The 14,165-nt window shown below is 41.3% G+C and overlaps 1 protein-coding gene across 2 annotated transcripts in view; it reads right to left on the bottom strand.

The window, feature by feature from the left end:
* drosha (drosha ribonuclease III) overlaps positions 1-14,165 on the bottom strand; it is an 83,011-nt gene that overhangs the window by 7,715 nt on the left and 61,131 nt on the right. For both annotated transcript variants that reach the window (XM_020603739.1, XM_020603729.1), the window contains exons 26-31: positions 10,019-10,124; positions 8,700-8,841; positions 6,939-7,021; positions 5,281-5,384; positions 2,157-2,249; positions 1,290-1,336 (exon numbers count right to left, since the gene is read on the bottom strand). In XM_020603739.1, coding sequence (XP_020459395.1) covers positions 1,290-1,336; positions 2,157-2,249; positions 5,281-5,384; positions 6,939-7,021; positions 8,700-8,841; positions 10,019-10,124 — 575 coding nt within the window. The remainder of the gene's footprint in view (positions 1-1,289; positions 1,337-2,156; positions 2,250-5,280; positions 5,385-6,938; positions 7,022-8,699; positions 8,842-10,018; positions 10,125-14,165) is intronic.

Below are 14,165 nucleotides of genomic sequence, written 5' to 3'. Positions count from 1 at the left end.
GGAAGAATTTTGCTCCGTAGGAATGAAAACATGAAGAGATGGTTTTAAATTAACTGACCTTTTAAAAGGCATTGCTAATCTAGTCACACAAAACAGCAATTTATGAAGGGGGAAATGTTCATTTACTAGCAATGAGCATCTATCAATCATAGTGACAGAGGTGTACACTGGGGACAGGAAATGGGAGGAATTAAGGGAGGGAGGAAGACACAGAGAGAGTGTGTGCAGTGAACTACACCCCCTGATAAGCAGGGAGCGAGATGGGGGGGGCAGAAGCAGACTGAGAGGGAGACGGAAAGCACTGCTTTAAATAATAACACCCTAACACTAATGTTTCATAAAAAGCTCAGGCGCACAAACAGTATCAATCACAAGTTGCTGGAGGCCTCATTTATGAGCCAAACGAAATCAAAGTTTAACCTTCTCGCCCTTTGCAAGTTCTGTGAGCCTGTTCCAACAGAGCCATTTGTGTTCACCTCCAGCTAATTAGTTGAGTAAAGAACAAATTGTACATTTGATTAATGTGGTGGTCACAGTGATAGCAGCCGAGTCAGTCTAAAAATAGCTCTAGAACACACACAACACACCAAACTCTTAACACGCTCAGTGTAATGTATGACATTACATATCTATATGCACCAAGTATAAGAGGTGAAGGGGAGATGATGAAAATGGCTCATAGATGTGTTTCTGAGGGCACGGTAATTGCATTTTTACTTGGCAGTGAATGAGGCATTGTAAATGCCTAAAAACCATTATCTATTTTTCCTTAAGTGGTGGTTGATGACGAGATGAAAAACAGCCAAGGAGTGAAGCAGCATGTAGGGGACACATCAGCCGCACTCCTTCAAATCTGAAGAGGAGTGCTGAGCATATGAGAGTCACTCAGACTGTGAAGTGTCGCTCTTGTGCTCCATAAAAGGGCTTGATATCACAACTAAAACATATAAACTTTGCGCGGCCCTCGACACAAACTTCCTCTGCTCCCCTGGGATGATTGACATGGTCGAGGATGCTTAGCTTCCCCCATCTATATTTTATGGCTTCTCCATCTCTGGCTAGGCCCCGTGCCTATGCTCTGGGCTCGCACTTCAAACAGCCTAATGTCCTATATGTCGCAGCCAACCGGCTGCTCGGGCCACAGCTCTCTGCCAGCCACCATGAACACTGTACAGCCAAGGCTAATATTCAACACTGAGGCAAAGCGTGTGAAAGGCTTGAAGTGTGAAAATGTGTGTGTGGGGGGTGGAATGGTGGTGGGGGTGATGGGGTTTGCCAAAACAACTCACATTTTTCGAGCGCATCCATTGCAGCTCCCATTTCCGCCTGTTGGATGCTAGATTAGAAATATTTTTACAAAGGAGACAAAGGGAGAGAAAAAGAGAGAGAAAATGTCTTTAACATATTCAAAACGCCCCTTTTTCAAAATTCTGTCAAAAATTGGGAGGAAATATCTAATGTGCATTATATTTGTTTTGAAAGAGCCTCTTTGCTAATAATCCCAGGTAACACACTGCACACATTTCAGATAGGTAAGCCTAGTGGAGGCAACTCACTGTCCCCCAGTATATCCGGTATTATGTGCTGTGTGATCACAGCCCAGCAGTGGAGGTGGATGGGAGCTTAAATCATGTAAATGCAAAAATATTAATCTGTGAAATTTCCTATAGAAGAGACAAAATTATCGACAGCTTGGAGGAAGACAGAGCGCATTTAAGAGGGGGCCATAGAGGGGAATTCTACACTTATCAGTCCCTCCAATCCTGAAAATGCCTTTGTGCAGATTTTCACTTTCTTTACTGCACAAAAGCGTGAGTGTATGAGCGCACACAAAGCAGTCAAACACAGGCACACACATCCCTGTCCTGCTGTGAACACAACATCCCAGGGAGACCTGAACACAGCTCTAGATGCAGTGTCGCCTCATCATAGACTCTTCTTCTGTACAAAGCCATATTTCCATAATACAATTTATGTCAAATCAATAATGAATCGATTCATTTTCATTCAGCATAATGTCTCTCCCGATAGAATAGGCCAACAAGAGCTTAATTGCTATAATAAACACCATCAATAAAATGCAGCCATTATTCTGGAGCCCATTAGCAGTGCACTGAGAGGGAGAGTGCCTTATTCTATTGTACTGTCTTACTCACCTTGGGCCTTTGCCACAGCCGATTCTCTCCCCTTTGAAATACACGGCGACGGTGTAGGTGCGGGCATGAGAGGGCCCCACTGTCTGCAGGGTCCTGCAAATTCAAACAGACGAAATATGGGATGAGAGGGACAAGGGACGAGTTGAGAAATCATAATATGTACCAGAAAGGCAGAAGGACACTCAGGGTCATTGTCCCAATGGGAAATGATAAAAAATGGAGGTAAAAAGTAGTTTTTACTTGGAACAAATATAACTTATCAGCAGAGAGTTCAGTGTTCTGATTCACTAGTGTGCTTTCAGAGCCGACAGAAAACATCTGAGGGACATATAAACAACTTTAAAAGCTCCCCCAATTATCTTCAGTCATCTTCAGATACCAAGATCTGTGTTTGGCACATGTATCATGAGGAACTGAAATAAAAGAATGACAGCCTCTGAGAGACCCATGAGCCTGCCCTGCTACAGTGAAAAGGCCAAACGGGGACCAAGAAATCTGAGAGAGGAATGACAAGAGACTATTGGTTAAGTAATTTACAAATGTATATGATTTAAAAGGAAAAAAAAGAGCTGCTGGTTCTGTTACAGTACAAGACAGCAGACAGAACAAGGGAGATGTTTGAAATATTAACATTAGCATAAACATCTCAGACCCAAGCTGTGAGTCACCTAAATTATTCAAAGACAATTTACTTATTTCAGGAGAGCAATCCATTTTTAATGCAATGTGGTCACTTATGACACTTTATCAATAATTCAGCCTCTTTCTCACTTACAAATGAAGAAGCACATAACATGTGAGAAGCAAATGAGCCTCGTCGTTTTAGCCAAATCTCAACAGGGGAAGTCTGTCACTTGGAGTTATCACTCTGCTAAAATAATAAAACAAGACGGGATAAAAAGGAAATCTGCGAGGCTGTTGGGAAGTTGTCGACTTCAAGGCTGCGCACAGATGGAAGTGAGAAGAACAAGCGCCGTAGTGGGTCTATAGCAGCTGATGCTAAAAGCAGCCACTCACTGACTAAGGCCGCTCTCTGTACCATGCCACATGTATGGCTCTGCTCCCTGGTGTGTTCTGCTCAGATGAGATCTGTCATTAGCCCGACACATTCACCAGGGAACCTTTAGCAGGGCACATTAACTCCTTTCCTTCCTCTATTTGTGTCCTTTCCTGCCCTCCCTCAGTCATTTAGTCTCTTTCTCTCTGACTCCCACACTTGTCTGACCCCGGGTTTCTTCACTCTTGACACTTCAGATTCAGACAGACTAAGACGCCAACAACTGCTTTATGAAATGTTATAGAAGGCGAGTCTGGCGCATCAGTCAACAGGGGTCAGGTCGTCTCAGTCCTCAAGATTATCAGCTGCTCCTGTGTATTGGTCGAAGAGTAAAGAAAGAAACTAGTGATCACCTCAAATGTGTCGTTGGCCAGCTTTATGTAAGCATTTGTCTATTTGTGTGAAATGTTAAAATTCCAGTCAGCCGGGAGCCCTATTGTTGCTGGTTTATATTCCTGTGGGCATCAGAGTTAGGGGGAAGTGTTGATTGTAGTGTCAGAGTGGTGATGTGTCAAAAATCACCATCCACTGGACGGGCAGACAGAATAAACAGAGGAGAGCTGAAAAGACTGATTAAATGCCGAACTGTGCAGTTCGCTGTACACAAAACTGCTCCTTCTCTAACTGCATGTTGAGCTGACCCCTGGTTTTCTAAAAAATAAAAAGACACCTCAGTTTCCATGGCGACAAACACAGATTCACAGCTCTCAAGAGCATTTTGCCAACTGACCCTTGCTCCTTGACCTATTGTTAAATAAGGGGTGTGCTTATTTATCACTACAACAACAGGGACCTTTGCACTGCTATTCACAATGTTCAGGGACCCAGAACAAAGAGAAAAATTCAGTAAATTATGTTTGTGCCACTTCATTTGTATGAATGTGCACGATCGCCAATGTGATGCCTCAGTGAACCCATTTCAATAGCAGACTTTTATTAGAGGTCCCCAGGGTGAGACTTGAGCTGAAAGGTGAGCGTGCTTTTCTGTCGCAGGTCTGAAATGATGGAATAACCTGCTGTTAGGTTCAGATCTGCCCCACTCTGTCTTTCCTACAGGCTTTTCAGTCTCTCAAGCAACATCAGTCGTATTAAATCAAGCCGTCCAACTGTCTTTTAACATTGTTATACTGCTTTTTATTGTTTGGCAATTGTTATTTATTCTTGTCAAGTGTATCTGTGGTTGTAACAGACACTTTTAAAAGTGCTATATAAATAAACTTTGCTTTGCTTAGGACTTTGGGCCATTCTATTGTATGCGCAATATGCACATGCATGAGTTTCTACATGTTAGGTTATAAGGCCACTGGTCTACATGTGATGATTTAAGCTAAAACTGGCCTATTTATATTCATCTGAAACATCAGATCATATCGATGGTATAACATAATATAATGGTAGGTATGATAGGATGATGTATAGCATGAGACAAATATTTATAAAATATATCCACATATAGAGTGCCATAGTAATGAGTCCTAAAACCCGGAGCTGAGCTAGTATTTTTGCATTTCCAGTTGCCTTGCCCTGAAAGATGGTCTGTGCTTAACACAAGGACAATACATTTTTACCTTTCCTACAACATAAAATACACCAGTAAATACCCTACCCATGATTTTTAATGTTTTAAAAAAGGTGGTTGCTAACAAGTGGCTAAATGAGACTACACAGGCCATCTGGGATATTAACTGTCACGATGAACACAGACTCATCTACTCACTAGCCCGCCTTTATAGCCTCGTTATGTTTAAACTCACACACGTGCAAACTATTCTAATGAACTGACACTAGCTAAACCAGGCCATGCTGAGAGGAAAGGATTTTGTAGAAGAGGTAAGTGTGCTAAATCAAATTACAGTTCAGAAGCCATGGTTGTGATGCTGAAGTCACGGGACTGGTGTAGTTTGTTTATAGCCTAACAAGAGCTTTTCACTTCTGGCGATCGTGTCTGGGCTTCAGAAATTAACACTACTCTTGGATGTAATGGCTGTTTTGCCACATAACATACCATGTGTGCTAGCTCCAAACAGCCAGTGTCAGCATGGTTCTCAGTGTTTTCTGGGGTCTTACTTGTACAGTGGGATATCAGGCTCCTTGCCCTCTGTTCTCAGGGTCAAACAGCACTGCTGCAGCTGAGACTTTGGGTCATTCCAGTCCTGGTTTAGAATGAACTCCTGCAACACACAAACCAATCAAAACCCTTATAAACAAATTACTTCTTTCACAAAGAATCAAAAACAAAAAATCAGTTTTGATTACAAACTCTCAGTCTCAGTCCCTTGTGCTTTTATTTTATTCTTGCACTGGCCCCATCTACCCTCTTTCCTTCTCCCTTATTTGCTCTTTCTGTCTTTCTGACTGGGTCTCCATCTGCGTCTTCACAGTGAGTACAAATCACAGGCTACTTAAGACAAAAGCCAATCCCTGGCCAGAAATAAAGAGCATCTGGGAGTCTCCCAGGTGTGCAGTCCTGATACATTTCTCTTATCCAAGGGGGACTTCTAAAAGCCCTTCCATTAACAGGGAAGCAGCCTTGTCATAAAAAGGCAGACTTTGAATCCAGAACTGTCTGCTGCTATTAATTTTCTACAAAGAGTGCCTCTGCCTCTGTTGCTCCCGCTCTCCCACTCTCTCGCTTTACTGCACCCCAGCCCCTCGATCTCTGCTGTTCTTGCCTCTGAGCTTTACTTCCCTTTTCCTCCTTCCCACTTTTCCTCTCTCTGGGGGGCATCTACACTCCTTTTGCCTAAAGCAGAAAAATGTGGCTGTTTTGAAAAGAGTTCAGCATACAGTCCAGCTCTAGTACAAGGCATTTCAAGTGCACAGATGTGCAAACGCCTCTGTATATGTAATCACACAGTGTAGCAAAAAAAAAAAAGCAAACATAAGGAAAGCAGCATTTAGTTCACATTCATGTCCCTGGTTTTGCCCTCCTTTTTCCCATCCAAATTGGATGAGGCAGCAGAGTGTACAATGCTGTGGTTTCCAGAAGTCTATGTAAGAAGACGTGCTGGCTGTTTCACAACTTTTCACTTGGAAGTGGAAATGAGGTGCTCTCTTGCAGCGACCATGACACAAAGCTCAGCTCCTCCAGAGCTAGGGATCCTCCCTGGAGAAGCACACTAAGACAGCAATTAGCATGGCATATCAGACCGCTGCAGGAGCTTCACAAGGAGAGGTCTACGCCGTGTGGGCATCCGTACAAGAGGGAGTGTGCACACTTGTGCCCATGCCTCTTTATGTACCGTATGAGAGTTTGTGGCTTCCATTTTCCATTTACCACATCAGCTACATTAATAGGAAAATTAGACCTTTACAGTTCTTCTATCTAATTCTGGCCAATCTAATGGTGTTTGAGAGTAAAACACCCGCATTTCCTTAGCTCACATCTGGCCATGGGAATCTTGACTGAAGCTTAGTTCATTTATCTAACTCCTGGGACACTCCACATATGGACGCCTCTTAGATCAATAGAAAAACAGTGGACTAAAGTGAACAACTCAATAAATGCGCCCTGACACAGTTGCGATTCCCATTAAACATGACTAAAATAGCGATCTGAGCCGCCACTGTGAGAGGCATTCAAGAGCCTAGCACCACTTCAGGCCTTGTGTCAATGCTAGTACCATAATGGGCCAGCCATTAGCTCTCTCTTTCTCTCTGAGGTGTCCAGCTCAGCGTCTCATTGATCAGGTGCGAGGAGTGAATGGTTATCAATAGGGTCTCACCTTCAGCCGAGGGAAAAAGCAGACATTCATGAAGGTGTGCACATACTCCAGATCTTTGTCAATGTAGAGCGCTGCGATGAAAGCTGCAGAAAGACAAAGAAGGAAAGCACTTATAAGAAACAAAGAAATAAAGTGGTAGTTGATGTGTGCCTTATTTTTCTGCTCTGCTTAACAGCTGGGTTTCTTCCTGCTTAAGTAAATAAAACATCAAAAAGCAGAGGACAAACCTCAGCTCCGGCCCGCCACAGTGATAAGATATGGAGAGAACGGCTCTGTTGTTCCCTTTACAAATTCGCACAGGAAATTTAAATAGCGAGGGCCACACAAAGTTCAAAGAAAAAAAACTATGTCAAGCTGAACTGAGAATAACTGGCGATTTAACTTAACTGAAAAGTTTTTATTGAAAGCAGTCAGAGCCGAGTGTCATCTTCAGCTTGCGACTTTCCCTTTGTTTTCCTCTTCCATTAGCTGCCACTGCATTCACTCATCTCTCCAAGAAAGGAGGAAATAATATTTCAGGAGGCTGCTGAGGGCCTACTGTAGCTGCAGAGAACAACTGTTCACAAGCCATAGAGCTGCACTCATTTACAGAACCGACCCTTGTCTCCCTCCTGTGTCACTAGCCCTGCTCTGGCCTGAACGTCCAAGGATCTTTTGAAAAGCAAACGATATGAAGCTCTGTGCCGTCATTTATCCTCGTTTGGATGCATGTGTGATTCATGCACTATTGGATGTCGACCTGGAATGTATTAGTGCTTTTATTCTTTTTGTTTTTATGCCAGGCTATAATGGTCTACTCCCTGTTTGCTTTGTGCTGTGTATCCTTCTGTTCATGTGGAAGCACTGCCTTTGCTAGACTTTTCACTGTGGGTCTGAACTCAAGGAAATGTGTCTTTAAGTTTACATAACAGGATCCATCATTTTGTCTCTAGCTAAACATGTCTGATGTGTCTTACACACACATGCAGGCAGTAATGAAAGAAGCATTTGCCACCTATTGATTTGGGGACATCTTCCATTTATACTGGTACAGTGGGCTACCTAATATGTTCTGGACAAGTAAGACACCTATCAGCTCTTATTACAGCACAACCAATATTTCTTGAGGCTGCAGCACTTTCTAAAAGTTTTTTTTCATCATCACACATTACAATATGTTACTGTAACAAGTGATTCAAATGAACAGCCTTTCTATCTTTCATCCTACCAAATGGGAAATTGCTTCAATATTACTAAGACCAAATGCAGCTCACATTTTGAAATGTATGTAACAAAGGAAGTCAAAAATGACCATTTATGAGATATAGGTGGTCTAACATTTGATCTCATTATGATGTATAGCACACTAAAGCAAATAAGAAAGGGGTAAGAACTGCCTACTAATTGCTGCTACTCCTGGGTCACATATCCATTATTTCTTCATTCTTTATTAATTTTCTTTTATCCGCCTAGTTAACAGTTATAGTATATACACACTGACTCAGTGTGTGAACAGGGGTCAGGCCGGTGTAGAGCCTGATGAACATACAGTGTTTTCAGTTTGAAATTTCTGATGTTTTAGTTATGAGACTGAGGATGCGGTGAAGTCTTTAGGTCCATCTTCTCTGAGATGGGGAAAACAAGTGCAAGACAAAGCAGATGATTTTCTCATTAGATGCCAAATGTGACTCTTCTACCATCCACGTATTTTACTAAGCATTTCTTTTCTACTTTCTTTTCTTTTTTTACTTCTGAGAATGATTCAAAGAACTGTGAACATACACTCCAATAAATCAGCCAGAGTCTTTGTCCGTAGCGCAACGGGTCGTTTTGTCTTGTCATTGGTGATGGCGAACTCCTGCATGCCCAGCTCCTCTGCCACCTTGGCCTGTGTGCGGTTGTTTACCAGCGAACTGCGCAGTAGCTGTGGACAAACACACAGAGCATCACTTTTGCGTGTCCAGTGTTCAAAAATGTTTCAAGGTGTAAACATTCAACCACACAAACATTAGACCCAGATGCACAGTTACGTGGAAATAAAAGTACACAAAAATATCAAAATAAACTCCACATGGAATAATTCATCAAAGAGAGTAAATGTTTCAGGGAGATTGCACATCGCTCTGTTAAATATTACATTGTGACTCGGAGATGAGAGGATGACAACATGTTCGACTGGTACATTTACGTCTTTAAAAGGAAAAACACAAACATGTTAAATATAGCCTCGAGATGCGGAAAAGAGCAAATGGAATGCAATATGACTGCATCTGTCTTGCTGTGATGTGTCCTCCTTAACAGTACCCAGCAGTCACAATCAGAGCCACACAAACACATTTGAAATCCATTTCATATGTTCCTCATCTTGACTCTTGGGCCTAGGCACCGCTGAAGCTTTCAGTCTCTCAAGAAGAGATCACTGCAAGCTTTTATACAACTGACATCATGCATCCATCTATACGGAACATTCACCTATAAATATCTAACTGCAGAAGTTCTTATACAGTTTCCAACCAGTTCAATCCCTCCAGCCTCAAGTAGTCAATCTTATGAAGCGAAGTGCTGATGTGCAAATGAAAAGAGGGAGTTGTAATGCCGTTTGATGCTATCAAAAAGTCGACTTCACGTTCAAAGTGTGATCGTTTACTTTGTACCTGTGTTACAAGCGGTGCAAGTTTTCACACTCAACTTTATTTCTTAGACACTTGAAAGCTTCTGCAAAAATGTGCCAACAAAGATGTGTTACTGAAAACCACTGAACTGATTGTCTCATGGCAATACCCATCACACGAAGTACAGTAAACACAGGCACAGTGTGGGGTGAAGAGAGGAAGAGTTATTTTGTGGAAACAAGCAAAAGAGGAAGAGGTGAATACCTGACTGGCACTGTGGAGACTTGGATATTGATGGGAAGGAAGCAAGAAAACAAAAAAAAAATCACCCACACACAGGCACAAAAGCACAGCTGTAGCTGCAGTTCATGTAAACCTGTATACTGTAAAAAGCAGGGAGGAGCAGCTTCAGGCAGCTTCAGACAACAGACACACAAAGAGAAAACACAGGTGCAATGTAGAGCATGTGAGTGAGTGATTTAATCTTACTGTCAAATGTCCTTCATGGTGGTCAGGGAAGTGGATGAAGAGGTACTCTGTGGCCACCAGCTGCATGATAGAATCTCCCAGAAACTCCATCCTCTGGTTGTGGCCCCTTGACAAGATGAAGGAAGGATCAATGGTTAGAGGTAAACAAGGGAAAGAATAGATGAGAAGAAAAATGAAAAGGTTACAGAAGGATAAAGGGGGCATGAAATAGCAGGGGTGAAGTGGGAGGGCAGGGAGAAATGGGGTAAAAAAGTGAGGACAGGCAGGGTTTCATATGGGGCTATTCAGCAACACATCAGTGACGCATGAAAGGCATCAAGCTCTCTCCACAATTCTACCAGGCTTTTAGTCTTTTAACAGAACCGGTGAAGTCGGCTGATGTACATTTCATGGGCGGCTCTGGGAACAGGTGCACTGACAGGCTGTGTGACAACTCAGAGGCTGCATGAAGAAGCAGCCCTTCTTAAGAAAATGATTGCAATTCAAATATAAATGGGAGGAGAAAAAAAAATCTATGCTTAAAAACCTCTGGTGCACCTGCAGAAGTGCTTGTCAGACTCCTAAAGCCATAAAAGCAGGAAGCATGCACATGAGTTCAAAAAGCAACTTTCAACATTCAAACAATTCCTAGAAAAAGCCAAGGGCAGCACTGTGATACTGTACATCAGATTCCTGCCTTTCTCCACATGAGTGAAAGGCAGGGAGCACACAGTAACTCTCCACGCTGTTAGACAGGGCAGCAGGAGGGGGTGCACGCTACTGCTGTAATGTCATTAATTAAACAGAATTATACATCAGCATTGCAGATGTGGGCTGGTGCTGTGCCAGGGAGGCAGGAAGCATTTGGGGGGGGAGGGTATGTATACAGCAGCAGAGCACATATCCATCTATAGATACGAGCTCCTAGTGGGGGGGAAAGTCTGACAACAAGAGGGAAAGATGAAGAGGAAGAAGGCGAGGAGGAGGCTGACATCAAAGAGAGAAAAAGGTCAGAGTTTATTGTCAGATTCCCGGCACCTCAGCGTTTTCTGAGCCGCAGCATATCTGAGCAATGAGAAAGAGCCGAGTTAAACAGGCAGGTATCCGGCATTTAGCATCTTAGTAAGGCTGATTACTGACCAAACACAATATCTGTTTTCTAATTAAAAAAAATTACAAGAATATAAAACAAAATCTCAGCAGATCCTTATATTTGAGAAAATGACAGAGCAAATGCATGTGATGGAGGATGTGCTAGGTAGAAACAGACTGAGAAGATGTAGAGCTAATTTTACATCCAACAGGAGGCAGAGCAAGAAAGGCAACAGTGCAGTGAGAAAAGACAAAATGGGCGAAGAGAGGTAGATAGGGTCAAAGAGCAATGTGTTGTGGTTGTCTCTTATTGACTACAACAGCAGAAGCACAATGCTCCAGTAAGGTGGGGGGAGACTGAAGTTAAGTGCGGGGTTGAGGTCTTTATTCGCCTTCGACTTTGATCTAAAATACCTTTAACAGGCCCTCTGAACAGGAGGCGACAGGCTGTCCCTTCCAAAAGGAAGAGGCCATTTTTTCTCTCAATTTTCAGGGAATCAATGTTCATATGTGCATGTTTGTGATGACCTTTTTGACAAAATGTTACTGGGTAGGTACAGCAGTGACTTTAGACTCAGACTATTTAATTTTGGATCAAGAGAAAACAGGAAAAAAAAACACGACATGAAAAAGATGACTAAATGACAAGTGGTACTTCAATATAATAAAAACTAAGGGTCTTTTCTACATAAACTGCACTATACAGAAAGGTAAATGAGTTTATTTTCACTGAAGAGAAAAAAATACTGCCTTGGTTTTACAGTTTGACTACAAATCATATATGCATGATATTTAATGAACTACAGAACCTAATCTTATGAGCTGTTCAAAGAGCAAACTAGGGAAAATACTGTAAACCACAACTCCTACACTGCATTGGAGCAGTGGGTCTTATTGTGTCCTGTTTAATGAAACATATTTGCAAGAAATTCCTTAAACAAGTCAAAATGTATATTATTTATTATTGTATTCATATTGCTAACTCAATGTGACAAAGATAATCTGTGATGGTGTTTGAGAATGGAGTAGTAACTGTGCCTGTTATGACCATTTCTTTACTCATCATGCATTTATTTTAAAAAATGTTTTAAAAGTTCATAAGCCAGAAACACTGCACATTATCTTTTGTTGTGGGACTTAAATTATTTAGAAAAATACAGTATAATTGCATGTATAAATGTTTCCAGTAATTACAAAAAAAGCCCCACATGGAATCCAATTCTATTCAGTGGTGGAAAGTAACTAAGTACATTTACTCAAGTACTATGTGGTAAAATTGACTATTTAGAGCGTATTGTTTCTCTTTGTACACTGCCCATCTATGGTCTAATTATAAAACAAGGCAGTTTTCGGAAACTGACTGTGGCTTATAATAAGACTATTACTGAAAAGGCCTAGATGGGTGAGTGCCAGTGAATTGTTTGTGTCACTACGAGTTAGTACTTTATCAGCTGTTTTAAGAAACCTGATGTATAAATTTATCGGTCGCTTGAATAGTTCTGAAAACCACATTGTTTTATTGTTGACTAACGCTGCATATAGTGACATGCGATATACATCAGTACTCTGGAGACACTGGTATACTTGCCTCTTAAAGGGATAGTAGTGGACTGGTTGTTTTGTGGTGGTTTTTTATTGTTTTTATTGTTGTTGTTTTTTTTTATTGTTTGTTGTTGTTGGGGTTTGGACCTTGAGTCTGCAATAAAGTTTGTCTATACTCGACTATAATTTTGAGGTATCTGTACTGGAGTATTTTCTGTTACTTCATACTTTGACTTCACTACAAATATTGTACTTTTTACTTCACTATGTTTATAACTTTAGTTACTTTTCCAAAACAGATCAACACAAAAAACACAGTATAATTATAAGACTTGATTGATCCCCGGGGGAAAATTCACAAGCAGTACTTCAAATTAAAAGCATACAAGTCAGTTAAAACTGGCTCCCCCTGTACCAGCTGCAACATTAAATGTAATGAACATAATAATGCATCTAATTATGGCACAATAATCTGATGCACAGGAATGTGAAATGTGCCGTTCTGCATAATGAGTACTTTTAGTACTTTAAGTATGTTTTGATGCTAATACTTTTACTTAGGAAACATTTTGAATGCAGGACTTCTAACAGTGTTTTTACACAGTTTATTGTTTTACTTAAGTAAAGGATCTGAGTATTTCTTCCACCATGGCTTTTATTTACACATATATACTGAACAAGAAAACAGATTGATTCTTTTTCACTGACAGTGAAATTCTTGCAACACCCTGCTCTTCATCTATGGGAGGAGTTGGGAAGCCAAACGCCTCGGGGCCACAGCTTCATTTCTGCTGTCTGATGGTTGCCTCAAGTCTTCACTGCTTCTCGACAGAGGCATCTCTCATCCTCGCTTCTTGTCTCATCTTCTTCTAGGTCAGTTTATACTCTACTTCTGCTTTAAGTGATAGGCCGAAGGACAGCCTGAGCCCCGTCTCCTCATCTGCTGCTTACCTTATTCTCTGACCCTCCTCTACATTATCTGACCTCGTTCTTCTCTCCATCACGACAGTGTGACCTACTTTGGTATAACCTTTGGTTCTCATGGGCAAATGCTGCGCACTTCCAGCTTTCAAGCCCATCAGCTTTATTTAGGTCAACCTGCCTTTTGCCACTAATGAGCTAACAAATATAAACTAACCCGAATGTCTATTGATTTTGTCCTTTTTTACTCCAAGAAAAGTAATAATAAAATTCTGTCAAATAAAAATACAAACTTAAATTTACACCTATATAACAAGTTAGGTTATTGAATGGAAAGCCATTAAGTCAGAAAATATCCTTGGTGTCAACCTTGAGTTGGAAAGTCCTAAACCCAACTGAAAAGAAATTGTTTTATCTGAAAACCTTACAAAAATTATATTTTTCCTGAACTGCAACAGATTACTTTCGATTCCACATTGTTAGAAGAGTCTGTGACGATTCGGGAAATACCTTGAGAATTTTGGTGAGTTTTATGAAACGACAGTAGAGGGTTAAAATGTTTGGCAAGTCTCAATTTTGCAGGTTTATGGAAGATTATCTCTGTTATCCGAGT

This window comes from Monopterus albus, unplaced genomic scaffold (genome assembly GCF_001952655.1).
Source record: "Monopterus albus unplaced genomic scaffold, M_albus_1.0 scaffold3.1, whole genome shotgun sequence".
NCBI lineage: Eukaryota > Metazoa > Chordata > Actinopteri > Synbranchiformes > Synbranchidae > Monopterus > Monopterus albus.
Note: the sequence above shows the minus strand (reverse complement) of the source record. Positions and strands in the feature narration are given on the sequence as shown.